General features: G+C 46.9%; 1 protein-coding gene across 1 annotated transcript; it reads right to left on the bottom strand.

The window, feature by feature from the left end:
* Positions 1-688: 688 nt before the first annotated feature.
* Positions 689-8,780, bottom strand: PAQR9 (progestin and adipoQ receptor family member 9). Its single transcript, XM_071566086.1, has one exon. The coding sequence runs from the start codon at positions 8,512-8,514 to the stop codon at positions 7,234-7,236; it is 1,281 nt and encodes a 426-aa protein (XP_071422187.1). The 5' UTR covers positions 8,515-8,780; the 3' UTR covers positions 689-7,233.
* Between the last annotated feature and the right edge of the window lie 8,168 nt (positions 8,781-16,948).

The following is a 16,948-nucleotide window of genomic DNA, read 5'->3' on the forward strand; positions in this document are numbered from 1 at the left end:
CTTTTAGGGCCATTTGTCAGAGAAGTGATGTCACTCTAACAAAATGTAAATTGCCTTCAGATTTCCAATAGGTTATCAGAGTAACTACGAACCCATCTCAGCTGAAAGCTGAGGGACTGACCTCAGCAACTTATCTGTCCTAGCAGCTGTAACTTTGGCTGCCCACCATTCTGCTCAGTGTTCCTCCATCTTCACTGGCTCCATCAGTTTGGTGAGGTTTCCCTGTAGCATGTTCACGTCCCACACTCAGATCCAGAGCCTACTGAGAGGCCTTAAATATTAACAGCAGGATGCAGTCTTGTGAAGTGCTTATTTGTAGGATGTTGTCTCTTGAAACATCTGTTTGTGAGGGGCAATGGATGTGTTTGCTGGGATCATCAAATCCTTGAAGTTATTACCACATTTCATGTAATTGCAGTTGATTTAGAGCTTTTTGGTGCCTGATTTGGACTGAAAACAGTATTTTGTCACCTGAAACATTCCTACTCTTCAAATGGGAGACTTTATTTGATGCCATTTTGAAGTCAGAATTTTGCTGTTATTCCTGACATTGCTGCTGCTACCAATTTCATGATTTTTTAGCAAGAACTGTAGGCTGAACACTGATCGCTGATGTCCTTATACATATTAATGAGCTTAATATAACAGGGATGGCTATCATTGATTAGTTAGCATAGATATTGGAGAATTAAAAAGGCAATTATGCTATTTTATTGCTTTAAATTATAAAGGACAACAAAATGGCAATGATACTTTCACTGGTATAGTGTTTTCAGAGATACCAACACCACTATACATGAATTTGAAGTTCCTGTACTCAGGCCAACATCTGTGTTTGAAGATAACTACATTGAACATGTTTCTGATCCCACAGGTGTCACAGTAAAATATACTAAGAAATGAGAAAAAACTTTATAAATGCATTTCTGCAAAAATGTACTCAGAATCAACTTTATTTATAGCTCACACCTTTTTTTTTGCTAAAAATGCATAGTCATTACATAGACAGTAGTCAGCATCCAAAAGTGTACAAAGAGTAAATTTTCAAGCCCTCCCAACAGAACCACACAAAATTCACACTTTTTGTTCACTGCATGCACAGACCCTTAAATGTGGTACCTCCTAATGAAGTGTGCTTGAACCTCTAGCAGACAGAATTGACTTGCTATGATCTGTTTCTCTGTACTATTAACCCCCAGCTACAACCACAAGTCCTAAGGCATTCCCATGAAATAGCAAAGACCTACTTCAGAATCCTCCATGTTCTGAGTGTGGCCCAGGAAGCAATTGCCCTGAAAGCAGAAGTCTGCTGGTGGTGTTCCCTTACAGGCAACCTTAAGCAAAAGCCTGCTTCCTTTGTCTTGGTCAATAATTTATTACTGAATTCAGTGGAATGAAGCAGCATCTGTCTAAGCAAGATGTGAAAATTATTTAACTTTATTCCACACCCAGCTCCAAGACACAAAGTGTCTAGAATGGAGGTCTGTGTCTTTCAGTGCATGTGGCACTGCCTCAGCATCTCACATCTCATCTGAGGAGAAGAGAGGAAAGTCTGAGCTGTAATCTGGGTGTTGGATGTATAGCCCTGACTTACATGTGTCTAACCGAAGCTAGGAATATACTTGGATGGGGAGAATTTCTAATGGTAGAAGCTTTGACTTAATGAACCACTCAAACCATTTGAAGTCTTTTTTTCCCCTCTGCTATTGCTGCCAGTTAGAAAAGCTCTTAAAAACATGGTCCTCTACTCAATGGTGCTGTTTCTATCAGCCCCTTCAGGAGATGGGCAGAGTGGGTTAGCAGGATTATTATCCAGGGGCTTCTTGGCAAAGGAAGAGTACATGTATGTGGTCAGAAGATCCAAGTTCAGTTTTCACTCAATAACAGGATTGGCTCCATGTTGTTGATTTTGGGGAACAGGAGGGAAAAAGAGAAACTTGTTTGATCAATATAATTTTATGTTCTCAAATGATTAAACATTTACTTTAAAGCTTCATTTATTTAAGGTTTTTCACTGTTAAGAAATAGCTTGATGTAGTTTGAAATTCCCAATGGCAACTGAGACATAACCATGCTCTTACGGACACTGATGGAAAATCTTGCTCCATTGTTTTGTGGTAACTGGAATACAATCCATGGCTAAATGAATGAGGCCTCATGTCAGTGTTACAATGCCCCTCAGGTACAAGTTACTAGTGAGAATTTCTGCAGAGTAGGATATGTAACTTATGTATGTTTTCTCTTTACTCCTGACCCTTAAGCATTTAGTCAGCCTGTTTAATACTGCTTAGGTCTTGATTGCCCTCCACTTGAAGCCAGTGGAAATTCTGCCCTCAGCTCCAGCAGGATTTGAACTTCCTGGGAGCATGGCAATGACAAATGTTTGTCCCAAGACTTCATGGTCTAGAAATGTTCTTGTTCCTCTCCCTGTGAGATGAAGAAAAAATAACATTCTCTCTGCCGGAGTTCAGTAATATTTCTTCTTAGCACCAAGGAGGGTCTTTGCATTTTTAAGTGCTTGACAAACATTAGCGAGTCTCCAGAGCAACCCTGCGAGGTAGGTAAGGTATATTCTCCCCATCTTACAGATGAGAAAACTGAGACACAGAGGGTCAAATTCAACCCTTGTACAATTCCAGTGTTTCACATGAATTCAATTCATTCAAAGTAAACACAGTTTAAACAACTTGCCCTAGATTACAGAACAGGTAGTGGCAAAGCAGGGACAAGACCCCAGGAGTGCCTGACTCCTCAGCTTCTTACTGGCCACTTGGTCATTTTTACTCTCATAGGCAATGACAAACAGTTTAATCTGGGCAATTACTACAGGTATGATTTGCTTCTGTAAGGCATGTGGATGGTAATCAACTGAGTTTAGTGCAATAATGCTTTATGCATGTGCTGCCTCAGAGAGTTTACTTAAACATGTAGTAAAACTTTCATACTGTCATTTTTTGCAGGTACACTGTTGACAAAAACCTGACAAAGTGGCTGAATTCAGCAAATAAATAATAAGCACAACACTTGGACAACTAAGCAGAACTATCATTTTAGAAAAAAACACCAACATGTTTCTACTTTTAACTGCTAAATTTCTGCAAGTGCATCGTGCAGATGAACCCTTTCCCTTTGTTTCCAGACTGCACATTCCAGTCTTGCTAATGAAGCTGCTCAGAGCTTCACGGATACTCTGGAGAGAGACATTCAAATGAACGTGCTGCAGAAGAAGCAATAATGTATCATCACAGAACACAGGATGATTACTACAGATCAGGTATATCAACCCTACACAAAGATGAGCTTAAAGCTCACAGGCTACTTGGAAGTGCCCAGTGCTTAGTGAATTAATGCCAATGTGTAGACTGCAGTTGTAGGCACGTGCTGACTGTAAGGAGGGGTGTCTGCACCACCAACACTCTGGGAACTGTCCCCATCAACAGGCAGCTCCCATGGGCACAGGTGTGTCAGTCTGAAGGTCAGTGCTGGCCCAAGTCAGAAGGACACACAGGCATTTCCAGGCCATCCCCCTGCACTCCAGTCCTCACCTTGACTCCCACCCCCACACAGATTCTACCAAACAAGGCCTGAAAAGCCTTTCGGTTTCAAACACAAGCAGCGAGTGTTGGCCTTATGGCAGGTACCCAGGCAATAAAAACAGTATGACACGTACTTAGGAAAAAAGTTTGTTTTCTCTGACATCCCTATACATCCAGTCTGCAGGTTAGACCTCTTGTGTAAACTCTGGACATGCTTACACATGTTCAGTAATGTGTGCTTTCACACCAAGAAGTCATCCTGCACCCTTCCAAGTCACACAAATGCTGACTCACTTCTATGTGAGCAAATTCAAGCACTGTAATTATAGATATTTTGTTCTGCTCTCAATCTCTTTAACTCAGTTTTGTTCTGTCCATGTTTACAAAGGCTGGCCATTGGACACGGCAAATGGAGCAATTATCTGCAAACATGTCCTTCACTGGGCAAACACGGACACTCAGGTAGGATTTCCCTAGATATTCTCTACACTAACTGTACCTTTTCAATCTGTAGCCACTTTTTTTTAAACAAGCAGACAAACAAAAGAACAGTAATTATCACTCAAACTCTGACCACATCTCCCTGTGGCCACTCACTCTGGAATTGTGAAGCCTGCCTACAGTGGCTCAGAGAGCAGTGCTTGCAACGAGCATGTACAAATAATTCCAAGAGGTGCTCAGGCCCATACACGTGCCTCAACAATTTGCCAACAGAAACTTCTAAATGAAGCAATATTCATATATCAGAGCTAGGTACCCAATCTCCAGTGTAACTGGGGCTCACAGGCAACTCTTGTAGCAACAGTAAGATCCAGGAAAACTGCAGCTGGTTGCAATCCAAACTTTACACTGTTACCCATCACTGAGATATATATAGATGACCCTGCATGGCCGAACTGCAAATATCAAATGTATTTTTGCAAGTTAGCAACAGCCATTTTTGACGTTGCCTCTTGAGATGTCCTCTACATTGTGACTGACAAGCACAAATATAATTCATTATACAGTATGCTTTAAAAGCCTGGTCTTTACATTTGACTTCCACTGTTCCTTGTTTCTAAGATGTTTTCTAGTGTTGAGACTTACTGTCCCTGGTCTTTTTGATTTATTTCTTAGTTTTTAATTGCTGGTTGGATGTGCTAGTGGCATCTCCCAGGCAAACCCTTTCCACATAATTAGTTTTGAAACTTGGATGAGTCATTGGGTTCTAACTACTATGCCACTATTATTTTAATTTGAATACAGCCCATCTCAAAGATTTTTGTCCTCTTTTTGCAGTTGTGACAATTCATATGATGACATCATTGCAGGTCTTGATCCACTGGCTTCCCATTATGAGTTTTCAGGGGTTTCACAGTATAAAATGCATCTCAAAGAAAAACTGTTGTGAATGAGCCTCCTCTCCCAATGCTGCAGATCGTTTTCTGCTTTGTTGGCTGAGTAAAGCTCTGCCACATTTATGACAAAAGTTAATGAAAATATGTAAAATTAAAAATATTTCATGTAGTTTTCATTTTCTTTTAATGCAGGTTGGCAAATGAAACCCAAACACAGCCAGCCACATGGGGCCATGCTGTTTTTTATGGCCCATCAGCAGTAACTCAAGGGGCCACAGTTTAGAAACTGCTTTTTCAGAAAATTCTAGCCAATCTCTTTAAGAGACCACATGTGACCCTACTAGAAATTATGTACTACCAGAATTGCGGCTGGCAAAGAGTACATCTTTTTGTTAGGCCATTTTAATCATTCACTAAGAATCTAAAAGATTCAAACCATTGCACTTAAAATGGGTTGAGATAAAACGAAGTAAGTGTAGTTTTCTTTTAGCTTATGCACTTTCATAGAGAAATTTTCACAAAGCTGACGTTGGTACAGGACATATAAATTATTGGTTTCTGTGATGATTCTGACCCATATTAAGGATTTGGCCTCATGATCCCCAGCTATAGCTCTTCCTATATTCCCATTATGAGCAAAGGGGGCTTTGTTTTACAGTAGACTATGGGATTGCACTGAAAACATTTTGTTGGGGTTCAGATGCCACGTCCACGAAAACAGGAAAGACCCAAGCAGAAATATATTTCTACAACAGGGGCTGAGTAAAAGAACCACTACACAGTTGTGCAGTCTGACACCAACGTTTCCTAAGGAAGTACCACCCTTCTGACAATGGCATTACAAGTAGTTTCTCACCTGAAGTTTGATTTGTAACCCCCTTGTGTAATATTATTGCATAACTTGTTCTGTCAGACAAAATCAAAATGCATCTGCTTAAAATCTGCACAGAGTTTACAAAAATGTCTCTGTATACAGAGAGTAACGTCCAACTATAGTGAGCTCTGTTATGAGACAGGGATAATACCTGGCTTGCTCTGAAAAGATACTGCTTTGGAAAGGATCTCTTAATTCTTGTCTTTGATCTCCCCCAAAGCTTCTGAAATAGAACTTCAACAGAGCTGCAGCCACAACTAATCAAAATAGGAAAAGGTGGGAATGATGAGAAAGTGCCAGTATCCAGTACTTCCAGAGCCAGATTTTAGGTCCTGAACTCAAATTCAGCAGTACCTTATTCCGCAACTAATTTTAGGAAGGTAAATCTGACAGTGCTCTAATTAAAGAGCAGAAGAAACTAGTTCCATGTAGTTCTTTAAAAGATCCAGAATGAGATCTCATGCATCAGTTGCTCTCTTTACATCCGCAGAGCTCCCATCGAGCTTGGCAGGGGCTTATAGAAAGTCTGGCATCTGACTTTGACTCGAAAGGGCTGATTTGGGTGTGATTTACCAGGGAAGATAAAGGGGCCCCTCAGCAACCCCCTTAACACGACAGATGTTCCTGACGTGTTGAGGGAAGAGCCATGCCATTATGCAGTGTCCTTCTTCCTTCCCTGCCCCCATTTCATTGACCCCTTTCCAGTTCAGTTATTTTACATATCCTTTTATTTTATTTTAGTATCCGAGTGGTTACACCAACCACTCACTGCTTGTCTAATTAAAGTCTCTCCATCAACTGGTAATTCTGTAATAATTCACAGCTGTTTTTCCTCTCTCTGTTAAATCTATTGTTCCCTGGCTGAAAAGGCTGCAAGACCTTAGAAACTATGGATAGCTATCGATTTGTTTGCATTTAAAATTCAGTATGTGGCTGCAAAGGCCTGTTACAGCAACACAGAGGAAGATAAATGTCAGTGCATGATCTGCTAGGAAATTTCACATAGGAGTTGATTAAAAGTCTGAGTAATCATTGCACAAATGTCTTCAAGTGTATACATATATATACACATATATGTAGCTAATAAATATATAGCTAGATATATAAATATATATGTATATACAGAGCTAGTTTAATTGTTACGAAATTAGTGAGTGGCATTCACCATTCATGCATTCTTCCTAGTAGCAGAGCTAAATTATTTCAGCTTATACTCTAAGCAGCAACATACCAGTAAGCATTTGCTTCCCCTGGTAACCTAGTAGTTTAAAGAGCACGAGCAGTTCTGTCATGGTCATTTTCTCCAGAAACCCTCCAGGAACGGGACCAGGCTCATCCACAGGTGTGTTTCCCGCAGGTTTCACAGCTTCTTCAGGACATGGTGGGGCTGGTTTGAGGATCACTGATCTGAAGGTCATCAGCCTGAGGGGCTCCAGCCCAATGGTCACTGCTATGGTGGTCACTGTCTTGAGGGTCGCTGGCCGGGCTAGTCCTGCTTGCAGAGGTCTGCGACGTTGAGGAACCTCCTGACGACCACGGCCAGGCACACGGTCAGCAGCACCATGTAGCCCACGGTGCCCAGGTAGGTGGGGGCAGCCAGGGGCGCCTTGAGGAACTCTGCCAGCCCATCCTCCACGTAGTGCACCTGGTCGTAGATGCTGAGGAAAGTGAAGATGTGGAAGAGCTGGTGGCTGTGCCCCACGATGTCAAAGAGCCCCGGCTGGATGCGCTCCGGGATTTTGCTGACGTTGAAGAAGGCGGCCACCAGCAGCCAGAAGTAGCGCCGGTAGAAGTAGACGAAGAGCGTGGGGTTGCGGGTGCGCAGGTCGAAGAGGAGGCTCTCCAGCATGATGGGGCAGGCCATGCTGAGCGGCATGGCGAACACGAAGGTGCGCACGGCGAAGGGGTACGCGCAGCACGCGGCGCGGCTGCGGCAACAGGCGGCCGTGCAGCCCACGGCCAGCGCCAGCGCCACGGGCAGCACCAGCACGCGGTAGGCCGCGATGGGCAGGCTGCAGTCCAGCTGCCAGCCCAGCTGCTGCTGCACGTAGCGGCTCATGGCACCGGCGTCCAGCAGGCTCAGCCCGGGCAGCAGGTAGTAGGAGTAGGCCACGGTGCTGGCGAAGCCGTAATAGCTGATGGAAGCGTAGTCCAGGTAGAAGAAGGTGGCACGGAGGCGCGGGGAGAGGCAGCTGAAGAGGTGGGCCGTGCAGCTCATAGCGAAGGTGAGCAGCACCCCCGAGGCGTAGCACCAGAGGGGCAGCAGGGCCGGGTGGTGGAAGGGCACGTCCCCGGCGCCCCGCAGCAGCAGCAGCCGCCCGAAGCGGCTGAGGAAGAGCAGCAGCGGGATGAAATGGGTCCAGAAGTTGAGGGTCTCGTTGGTGGGCTGCAGCACCGAGGCCAGGCACTCCTGCGCCGAGCAGTGCAGCCGCCGGTAGCCCGAGAGGATGAAGCACTCCACGAAGTCCTCGGGCACCTCGTCCCACCGCAGCAGGGCGGCAGGGCGAGGCGGCGGCGCCGCCTCCTCCTTGTCCCCCTCGCCCTCCGGCATGCCGGTGCTGGTGCTGCTGCCGCTGCTGCTGCTGCCGCTGCTGCTGCTGCCGCTCCTGCCGCCGCCGCCGCCGCCACTGCCCCGGCCGACCCCGGGCCCGCCGCCTCGCCGCCGCCCGGGCGAGGCAGAGCCGCTGCGCCCGCAGCCGCCGGCGGAGGATCCGCGGTGTCTCTGCGCCTCTCCGCCCCCGCCGCCGCCCCCGGCAGCATCACTCATTGCAGCAGGGGCAGTGGCGGCACTGCCGCGGCTCCTCCCGCCCCGCCGCCCGGCATCGCGGTAACTGGAAACCGGCGGCGCATCCAGCGCTCCAGAGGAGCGAGAAGAGACGCCCCCGCCACCTCGGGTAGGGTTTCCCGAGGAGGGAGGCGCTGGACACCGGAGCCGCGGTTAATGATTGATGCGGCCGCGCTGGGGGGGCCGGTCCGGCAGAGCCCCCGCAGCGGGACGTGCGGCCGAGCCGGACCCTGCCGGGGCAGGAACAGGCGGAGGCGGCCCCGGCACCGGCCCCGGCTCCGGCCCCGCTCGGCACGGGACGGGACCGGCCCGCGCGGGCGTTCTGAGCACGGAGGAGGCACCGGGGCGCCCGCCCGGCCCCGAGGGAAGGGGAGGTGACCCCACGGGCCTGGGGGACCCCTGGCGTCGGGACAGGGCGGGGAAGTACCCCCAGACAGGGGCCAGCTGAGTGTCTGCCTGCCGTGTGTGCTTCGGTGAGACCTGGTGACATTATCTCTGCAGCGAATGCAAACGTTATTTCGGGCGGAACGGGCAGTGCGTCCCGCTGATACACACACGGCACCCTCCTTATCTCCGCGGGGACACCCGGCAGCGCTGACAGGAGCTGAGCCTTAGACAAATCCTACATTTATTGTCTTTGCAGTTATGCAACAGCACAGTTACATAATCAGAATATAAAATATACAGGGGAAAGTGCTGTACGAGTGTTAGGGGTTTACCTTAAGGCGTCCAAAGGAAATAGCAGGCTATGGGGAAAGGTAAGTCACTCATGCAGGCACAGGTAGGAGCCAGAGTAAGGGACTGCTCTCCATTGCTTCAGCGTGTTTCTTTTCCATTTTATTTGTTTTCGATGGTCTTAAAATTATAATAGCTCTTGGTTTCCAAAAGTATGTATTACATGGTGATATTCAGAGATAAATGTTTGGTCACATGGTATAAACTGAGGTCCAGTGTAATTAGGACATTCTGCCCAACATGACAATGTGAAAAATCTTCTGAACAAGGAGGCAATAAGAATTACATTTTTTTTTAAGTTAGCACAACGAAAGTCATAAAGGTGTGTTGCTGAAAGTGATTTTTCAAGTGATTGAAGTAAAAATACTGATTTTATGGAACTGTCAAAAATAGGGCAGACTGGTGACACTGCTTATATTTATAAAAATTACTCAGGAGACCTGCTAGGAAAATAAACAACTGAACAGTGCTGAAAAGCCAATGTGAGGAGTAAAACATTAAATGAAAGACATTTTTCAGATAACAGGCCAAATATGCTCTGATGTCCATGTGTTTTGTAGGAGGTGGCTGGTGGCATGCAGGGACACACCAACTGGCCGTGGCTTGGGGAGTGCATCTCACTAATACACATGGCACCCACCTTCTGTCCGTGCTCCGAGTGGGGCTGCTGGGACAGGAGCTGCTCTGTGTTGATTCTTAGACAAATCCTACATTTATTGTTGCAGTTATGCAAGCAGCACAGTTACATAATCAGAATATAAAAATACAGGGGAAAGAGCTGTACGAGTGTCACTGCACCTTGATGTGTCTGAATCCACCTGCAGTGAGCCTTGTGAACAAGCAGGGCCCCACTGCCCAGTGTGTTGTTTAGGGAGAGGAAAGGCTCTTGGGGATTCACACAAACTGCTCAGCCTCTAGTAGAGGTCATGCTTCTCATGGAGGCTGCTCTGGACTAGAGAGGCCACCCTGAAGAAGAGACAAGCCAGACGCTGGACTGTATGCTCACCTGGTGGTGAGGGGGCTGTTAGCTAGAGAATGACCCCTCCCCTGCCCTGCTCCCACCACACCACACGTGCAGGTGCTCCTAGTACGGCTCCAGTGACCCTCTCCCACAGTCCTTAAGTGACAGTAATTTATGGTGATCAGTGCCACTGCAGGCCCTACGTAAGAGGGCCAAAGTGACCATGATCTTTAGCCTCCCTCATCAAGGTTAGATAAGAGGGGGTTGACTGAGAGTTTTAGACCTGTGCTAAAGAGCCTGTTGGAAAGCCACCAGCAGCTGTTGCAACAGATGGTGTCTAAAGAACAACAGCATCAACTGCTGATTGGGAACTGCTGGCCTAGCAGTGGCAGCAGGGCTCGTTCAACATGTTCTGGCTTTCCTGCAACCTCCACACTTTGAGGGGTGTGGGAGGCAGGCGGCCCACTTGCCTCAGGGAGTACTGGGGTATAGCTTGGCTACCTTGGAAAGACACCCACTGGGTTTATGTTTTCATGGCAGGCAGGCCAGGCTGGGAGGAGCTGGTGGGAATTGCTTGTGATTCAAGACTGACAGTTCTGGTGGCCCCTGAATGGTCTGGGTATTGTTGGAGATACACACTAATGCTGCAGCGGAGATGGATGTCTGGAAATTTCTCTCCACTTCTGATGTCTTCCAGTAATATTTTAAGATGTCTTAAAATATTTAGAGGATGGGGACTTTTTGCAGAGCTGAAAACCACTTGAGAGACTTGTACCTCAGCAGAAGCACAGTCCATGGTAGTTTTCTTAGAGTCATGGACCATCCTAAGTTGGAAGGGAACCACAAGGATGATCTAGTCCAGCTCCTGGGCTTTGCTCTGTCCCTGTTGGGGTTACCTGTTAACTGTCCTAAAGATCCATACAAGCTGTGTACAATAAATACACATCTTCTCTTTTCTCCCTTTGTGTGGGCATCCAGCTTTGGCTTGCCCCAAGTGCTCTGCTGATGTCAGACATGCATAACCTGGGTCTCCTTGTCTGGCCAGGAAGTGTCAGGGAGATCTCAGAGCTTTTAAAGATCACAGTTCACATCGCTGCCAAGAGACAGCAATGGAGCTTTAGCAGCCACATTTATGAAAGTCATTACTAGTGATCTGAGTCTTTTGCTTTTTTCCAAGGGAGGCTCCTCACAGGAGCAGGGAGAATGATCTCTGAGGATGGACTGGGCTTTCATAAAGACAACTGCATACATCTTACATTGAGTTCAGTATTCTGTTCCCAAGCCAGCTGTGGAATAGTATACAGAGAACCTTACAATTTAAAGCACTTACAACCTCAAAATAGCCTCTTATTCATATGTAGTCCATCAAGGTTAGTATTACATGACTATTATGTGGTAAGCCAGGGAGAATCAGGACATGTGGAGGTCACAGAGAAGAGTCCACATAATGTAGTTCATGAAGAGGCCTCTGCATTTCTCTAACCAGAGTTTATATTTAGAAGGGCATGGTCAGCATATACCAGGGTTTCTTCTAGCATGTGTAGAATTTTCTGCAGGCTTTCTCTCCAAACAACCTCTGAGAAGCCTTAAAACACTGATGAAGGCACTGCCTAATGAGGTAAGTAATGGAATATAATTTTAATCAGTGCTGGCTGAACACTCAAAATAAAAAAGATGCGTTAAAATAGGAAATGTGAATTTGTTTCTGTTATACCTTTGTTTCATTAATTGTTGAAGTCCTTTCACAAGGTGCCATTTTGTCTGAAATATCTAAACCTCTAAAAAATACTCTAAATTTTTGCAACCCTCCCCAATGAAATTATGCCTTTTATTTAGGAAATAAAAAAGCTAAATTCGTGTTTTGCACTCTAACATACTGAGCACACTAGGGAAGGGGTCATTCTTAGCCCTCTGATTATCCATAGCTTTTCTGAGTAAGTAAATAACTTTAAAGACTTAAAACAGAGAGAAAGTCCTACTATGAGCAAGCATTGGTGGTGTTTGGAAGATTTAAGATGCTTTTGAAGATAACCTTTTAGCCCCACCCAATTCAACCCACTCACACTGTCAAGCAAGTGTCTTAAGAGCTCTTGCGTGACATAATCCTCTACCACACAACTCTGTCTGTCTCATTTCTTTTTTCTTTCTATATCTTCACCTCCAAGACAGATTTTATTATTTCTTTCTCTGTGAGAAATTTTGTCTGAGTAAAAACATTTATCCTTCTTCACTGAAATCTCTTGAGTAAACCTGATTCTGTTGTGACATCTTGAACAGAACCCCACTGACCCAGAGTGAGGGTAGAATTTGGCTCTGTTTGAAGAGAGGAGCTGTTAAAGAGCGAGAAGCTTCAGCCTCATCTTTCTTGCCTGTACCTCATGGTTGCAGATTCTGTGGGAGAACAACTGAAGAGATACACAGACATACAAAAATGGTCCTTTTGTTCTATGTGGTATTTTTGTATCCTTTCTCAAGTGTGTATCAATCTCTTGAAAATAATGTCTTGATGGGTAACTTTCTACTGCAGTGATTACAGTAGTTTGTAATAATTGAGTAGAAACAGTGCTTTGATCTAATACTGAAGAGATTAACTTGCCTTTAGAGATTCTACTCCACTATTCTTTTAAGACAGGATAAACAGTAATCCGTGCATCATTTTCTCCTTCTTTACTACCTAATTAGGGACAACTATACTTTCTAAACCTGATTTCCTTAATAGATAAAAGTGAAAGTGATGCATGTATTTTAAAGCCTCACTGGAGGGGAGAAAAGCTAGATGTGGTAAAAGGGAGTAACAGTAACCAACAGCATAATGGTTGCACAGCAATATTCATTCACCAGAAGCTGCTTATTTTTTGCCCTCTTTACCATCAAGTTGAATATCTTCAGGTTTTTACTCTTTATGCTTTAAAAATCAGCAATAAAACCCATCTGAAAAAGTCTGAAAAAAACCACTGAACACAGCAAACTGGTAAAAATACTTCACATTTTAAGAAAATTTCTCTGAAGGCTTGGTTGTTGTCTTTTTAAAGTTCCTGTTTTTGAAAGATTAGATGTAGAACTTTTATTTTTCTGGGCAGCTGCCAATCTGAACATAAGTATTGCAGTGAAATTAGTTTCACTGTGATGAAGAGTAGCATACTGATGGATGCATATTTCACATGTTTTCTATGGTCAAAATCCACCACTGTCCCAACTTCCAGGGGCTCATGGTAAGAGCAAAGTACAGCTTGTCCTTTGCAAGGGTTGCAGAATTGAACCCTCACTTACAAAGTTCATGGTTAAGAAATTGTTTTGTTTGTATGTGCTGAGTGGGAGTGTTTTCCAGAGCACAAATTGCTACTTACAGTTAGTAACCTGAAAGGAGGGACTCTCAGTATGGACAAAGGAATGGCTGGCATTGCACTCATCTTGAGCTTCCATGCTTTTAAACAGCTGATAAAGGCGCACATCTGGATTCTAGCCATGCAGGCTAATTCTCTCTGACAAGAAGCTGCAGGAGGGCTTTTGCAATTAAGCCTTCATCTGATTCTTGCACTAATGCCTGGAAAATACACTGCAAATTACTGACTTTTGTCAACCAGACAGTGCAAGTCAGATGTTGCTCCTGTGACTGGTTTGCATAATTGGCCTCACTGCTTGAGGAATCCCAGGTGGAGAAAGAACCCAGGACGTGTCCTGGGAGAGCAGTGGGGTCCTGGAAGGGAAAGCAACTGTGGCAGGAGGAGAGCAGGTCTCACAGCTGAGGGATGAAATCACCAGCATGGGGAAATAGAGTAACACTGAGATGGCTCCAGCCAGGAGACACAGAACAGAGTGGTGGCAGCAAGTCCAGGCTGCTGGGAACTTTAGAGCCAAACTGCCCTCTCTCTCCCAGACAGCCCTACTGGCTCTTTTTTTTTATTCTGGGGGTCCTTGCTAGAGCATCTCAATTCAGCCCAGGCTCTCTGTGCTCCAGCTACACACACTGCTGCCTCTCCTCGTCTCTGTGCTGTGAGCTCAGACTCTCCCAGCAACACCAGAGTACATGGGGGAAGGTGCATCAACCTCTCTTGAGAATCCTTGCCTACTGGTTTTCAGTCACAGAGATGTGAGGAGATCAAGGGTGGAATAAGGGAAGAAGCTGGCAGACTGCTGCCAGGGCAGTGGGGAACACACACACAGACCCTGTGGCTTTAGCGATCCCGGAGCCACTATGGAGAGCATGAAACAACACAGAGTTCCAAACCTGTGTGTGCTCCCAGAGGCTACAGTTCTGTCCTGCTCCTGATCCCTCTGCCTCATGTCCTCAAACGTGCTTCCTTGGCTACAAGGCAGGGAACTTCCACAGCACTTTAAATCCTTCCTCTCCCCTGCCCTCCCATCCACTTTTGCAAAAGGATTGCAGCAGTTCTGCTGTGCCCTGGCCTGGCATGAGAGCAATGGAGAGCTCTCATCTGAAAATGGGGAAAAAAACCAGCCAGAAAGACATGAGTAACGTACATCAGCATGTGGGTTATGTAATGTAGATTAGTGTTAATTATTTATGATAATTCATGATTTTCCCTAATGCCGAATAATATCTGTCATTGTAACAAGTTAATAACCAATTCCCAGGTCTGCAGGTAACCAGACCTACTGCATTATAATAAAAAATGTCTACAATTTACTTTTAAGTATTAACCCACTCTTTCCAGCATTTTTCCTTCACAGACTTCTGCACCTCACAGCTTCCTTTCCTCTTTCCTTCCTCCCCTTCCTCTCCCCTTAAGCCCAAGACAGTGACATGTGTTCTCATTCACTATCTGTACACAAGTGCTACCGTACTATTACAATGTGTTATAAATAGACCAGATTCAGCAGAACAGTTCATTCTGAAAAAATTATCTTTAGAGATGACCTTTGAAACTCTATCTTTCCTGTTCTTCACAGCATGCTCTGGATCATGATGCTCTTAATTTGGTGCAGTTTATTAATTACAAAAGAGCGTAGAGGCTGAGCAGTAAGCAGAGGATTTAAACAATGAGGTGGATAATTAAAAAGGATTAATGAGGTGGATTAAATAAAGGGATTGAGGCCAAATGGAGCACAAATTTTCTAAACATTAGTGGCCCCAAAACTCTAACAAGGGCACGTTCCTCTTTCCAGCTAGGTATTTTTTATGCAGAAGTGTCAGTCATTCTTTCATGCCAGGTTTGTTGTTAATGCAGTCCCAGGAGAGCTGAGCAGCATTCAGTGTCTTCTCCTATGGCCCTAAATGCCCTTTCTATCCAGTACAAGTTCCCCAGCTGGTTTGCTTTCAATTCATTGCTGCACCTGTTTCCATTACTATGTTAAAAAATCCCAGAAGCAGGTCACAGATGATACTAATGCTGTCTCTCTGCAAGTTGTGAAATGGTTCTGAAGTAAACAGTGTGAAAGACTGGGGAAGGGAAAGGCTTGACTTGGATCCCAAAGCAATAAATCTTGCCTAACCCATGTCTAAAGGTCCTTGACCAACGCCATTCCTTCCTGTGGAGGGGCTCCTCCATGGGCAAGTTTGGGGCTCAAAATACCTAAGAAGACTGGTGGAATTGTGCCCAAATTCTGCTGTCAAGGCGTAGGTTTTACCCCCGTCACTGCCTTCCAAGGCTTAGTGATTCCAGCTCAGTTGTATCCAAGGGAGCCGTGCAGGTGGATCCTCCAGCGCGGCGGCACCGGGTCAGCCTGGGCAGAGCACAGGTGTGTGTTGATTGTACTGGTGCTGTGCCCGAGCACCAGCGCTGCCTCCGCCTGCCGTGCGGGCCGTGCCCAGACACCCCGGACGCCGCTCTGCGGAGGCGGCAGGGCCGGAGAGGCGCGTGTGGCCCTGCACGGCGCTCCCGCCTCGGCCCCGGGGCACGGCGGGGACCGCCACAGCTTGTTCGGGGCTTTTTTACCGCTTCGGCTCCCTCAGCCGGGCCGGGCCTGCCCCCTGCCGGTGCCTGCGATGCCCTCGGCTCCGCTCGGGCTCTGCTGCCCTCGGCACCGGCTCCGCTCCGGCCCCGCTCCCGTCCCCTCCGCTCCGGCCCCGCTCAGTTCCCGCTCCCCTCCGCTCCGGCCCCGCTCAGTTCCCGCTCCCGTCCCCTCCGCTCCGGCCCCGCTCAGTTCCCGCTCCCGTCCCCTCCGCTCCGGCCCCGCTCAGTTCCCGCTCCCGCTCCCGTCCGCTCCAGCCCCGCTCAGTTCCCGCTCCCGTCCCCTCCGCTCCGGCCCCGCTCAGTTCCCGCTCCCCTCCCCTCCGCTCCGGCCCCGCTCAGTTCCCGCTCCCCTCCCCTCCGCTCCGGCCCCGCTCAGTTCCCGCCCTCCTCGGGCCGGGCGGGTTTTAGCGCGAGCACAGGATAGCGGTGGGCAGGGGGATTAAAGCTTTCATTAACTCCTGTGTATCTACTTGTCTTCTCCTGAAGTTTTGTCTCAGCTCCAGCATATCCCACGTTATGCTGAAAATCCCCGAGAGCGCAGGAATGCAAGTTATAAACGCAGCGTGACCGCTGGTTACACTCTCCAGTTACCAGAGCTCGATGAGGCTGCATCTGAGGTGGGATAGGGAGATTGGCTGCGCCAGCCTTTCCACTACTTATTCCAGGGATTTTCTCGGTCCGCTGTGACACTTGGTGTTGTTCCAGGGGTGTTATTCCCGTTCCCGGTGCCAAGGGCGGATCGGGCACGGCGGGGAAAGGGGTGCCCATCGGCCGCTCGGCCATCGGCTGCGCGGCCTCCGCTCGC

Source organism: Pithys albifrons, chromosome 11 (assembly GCF_047495875.1).
Source record: "Pithys albifrons albifrons isolate INPA30051 chromosome 11, PitAlb_v1, whole genome shotgun sequence".
NCBI lineage: Eukaryota > Metazoa > Chordata > Aves > Passeriformes > Thamnophilidae > Pithys > Pithys albifrons.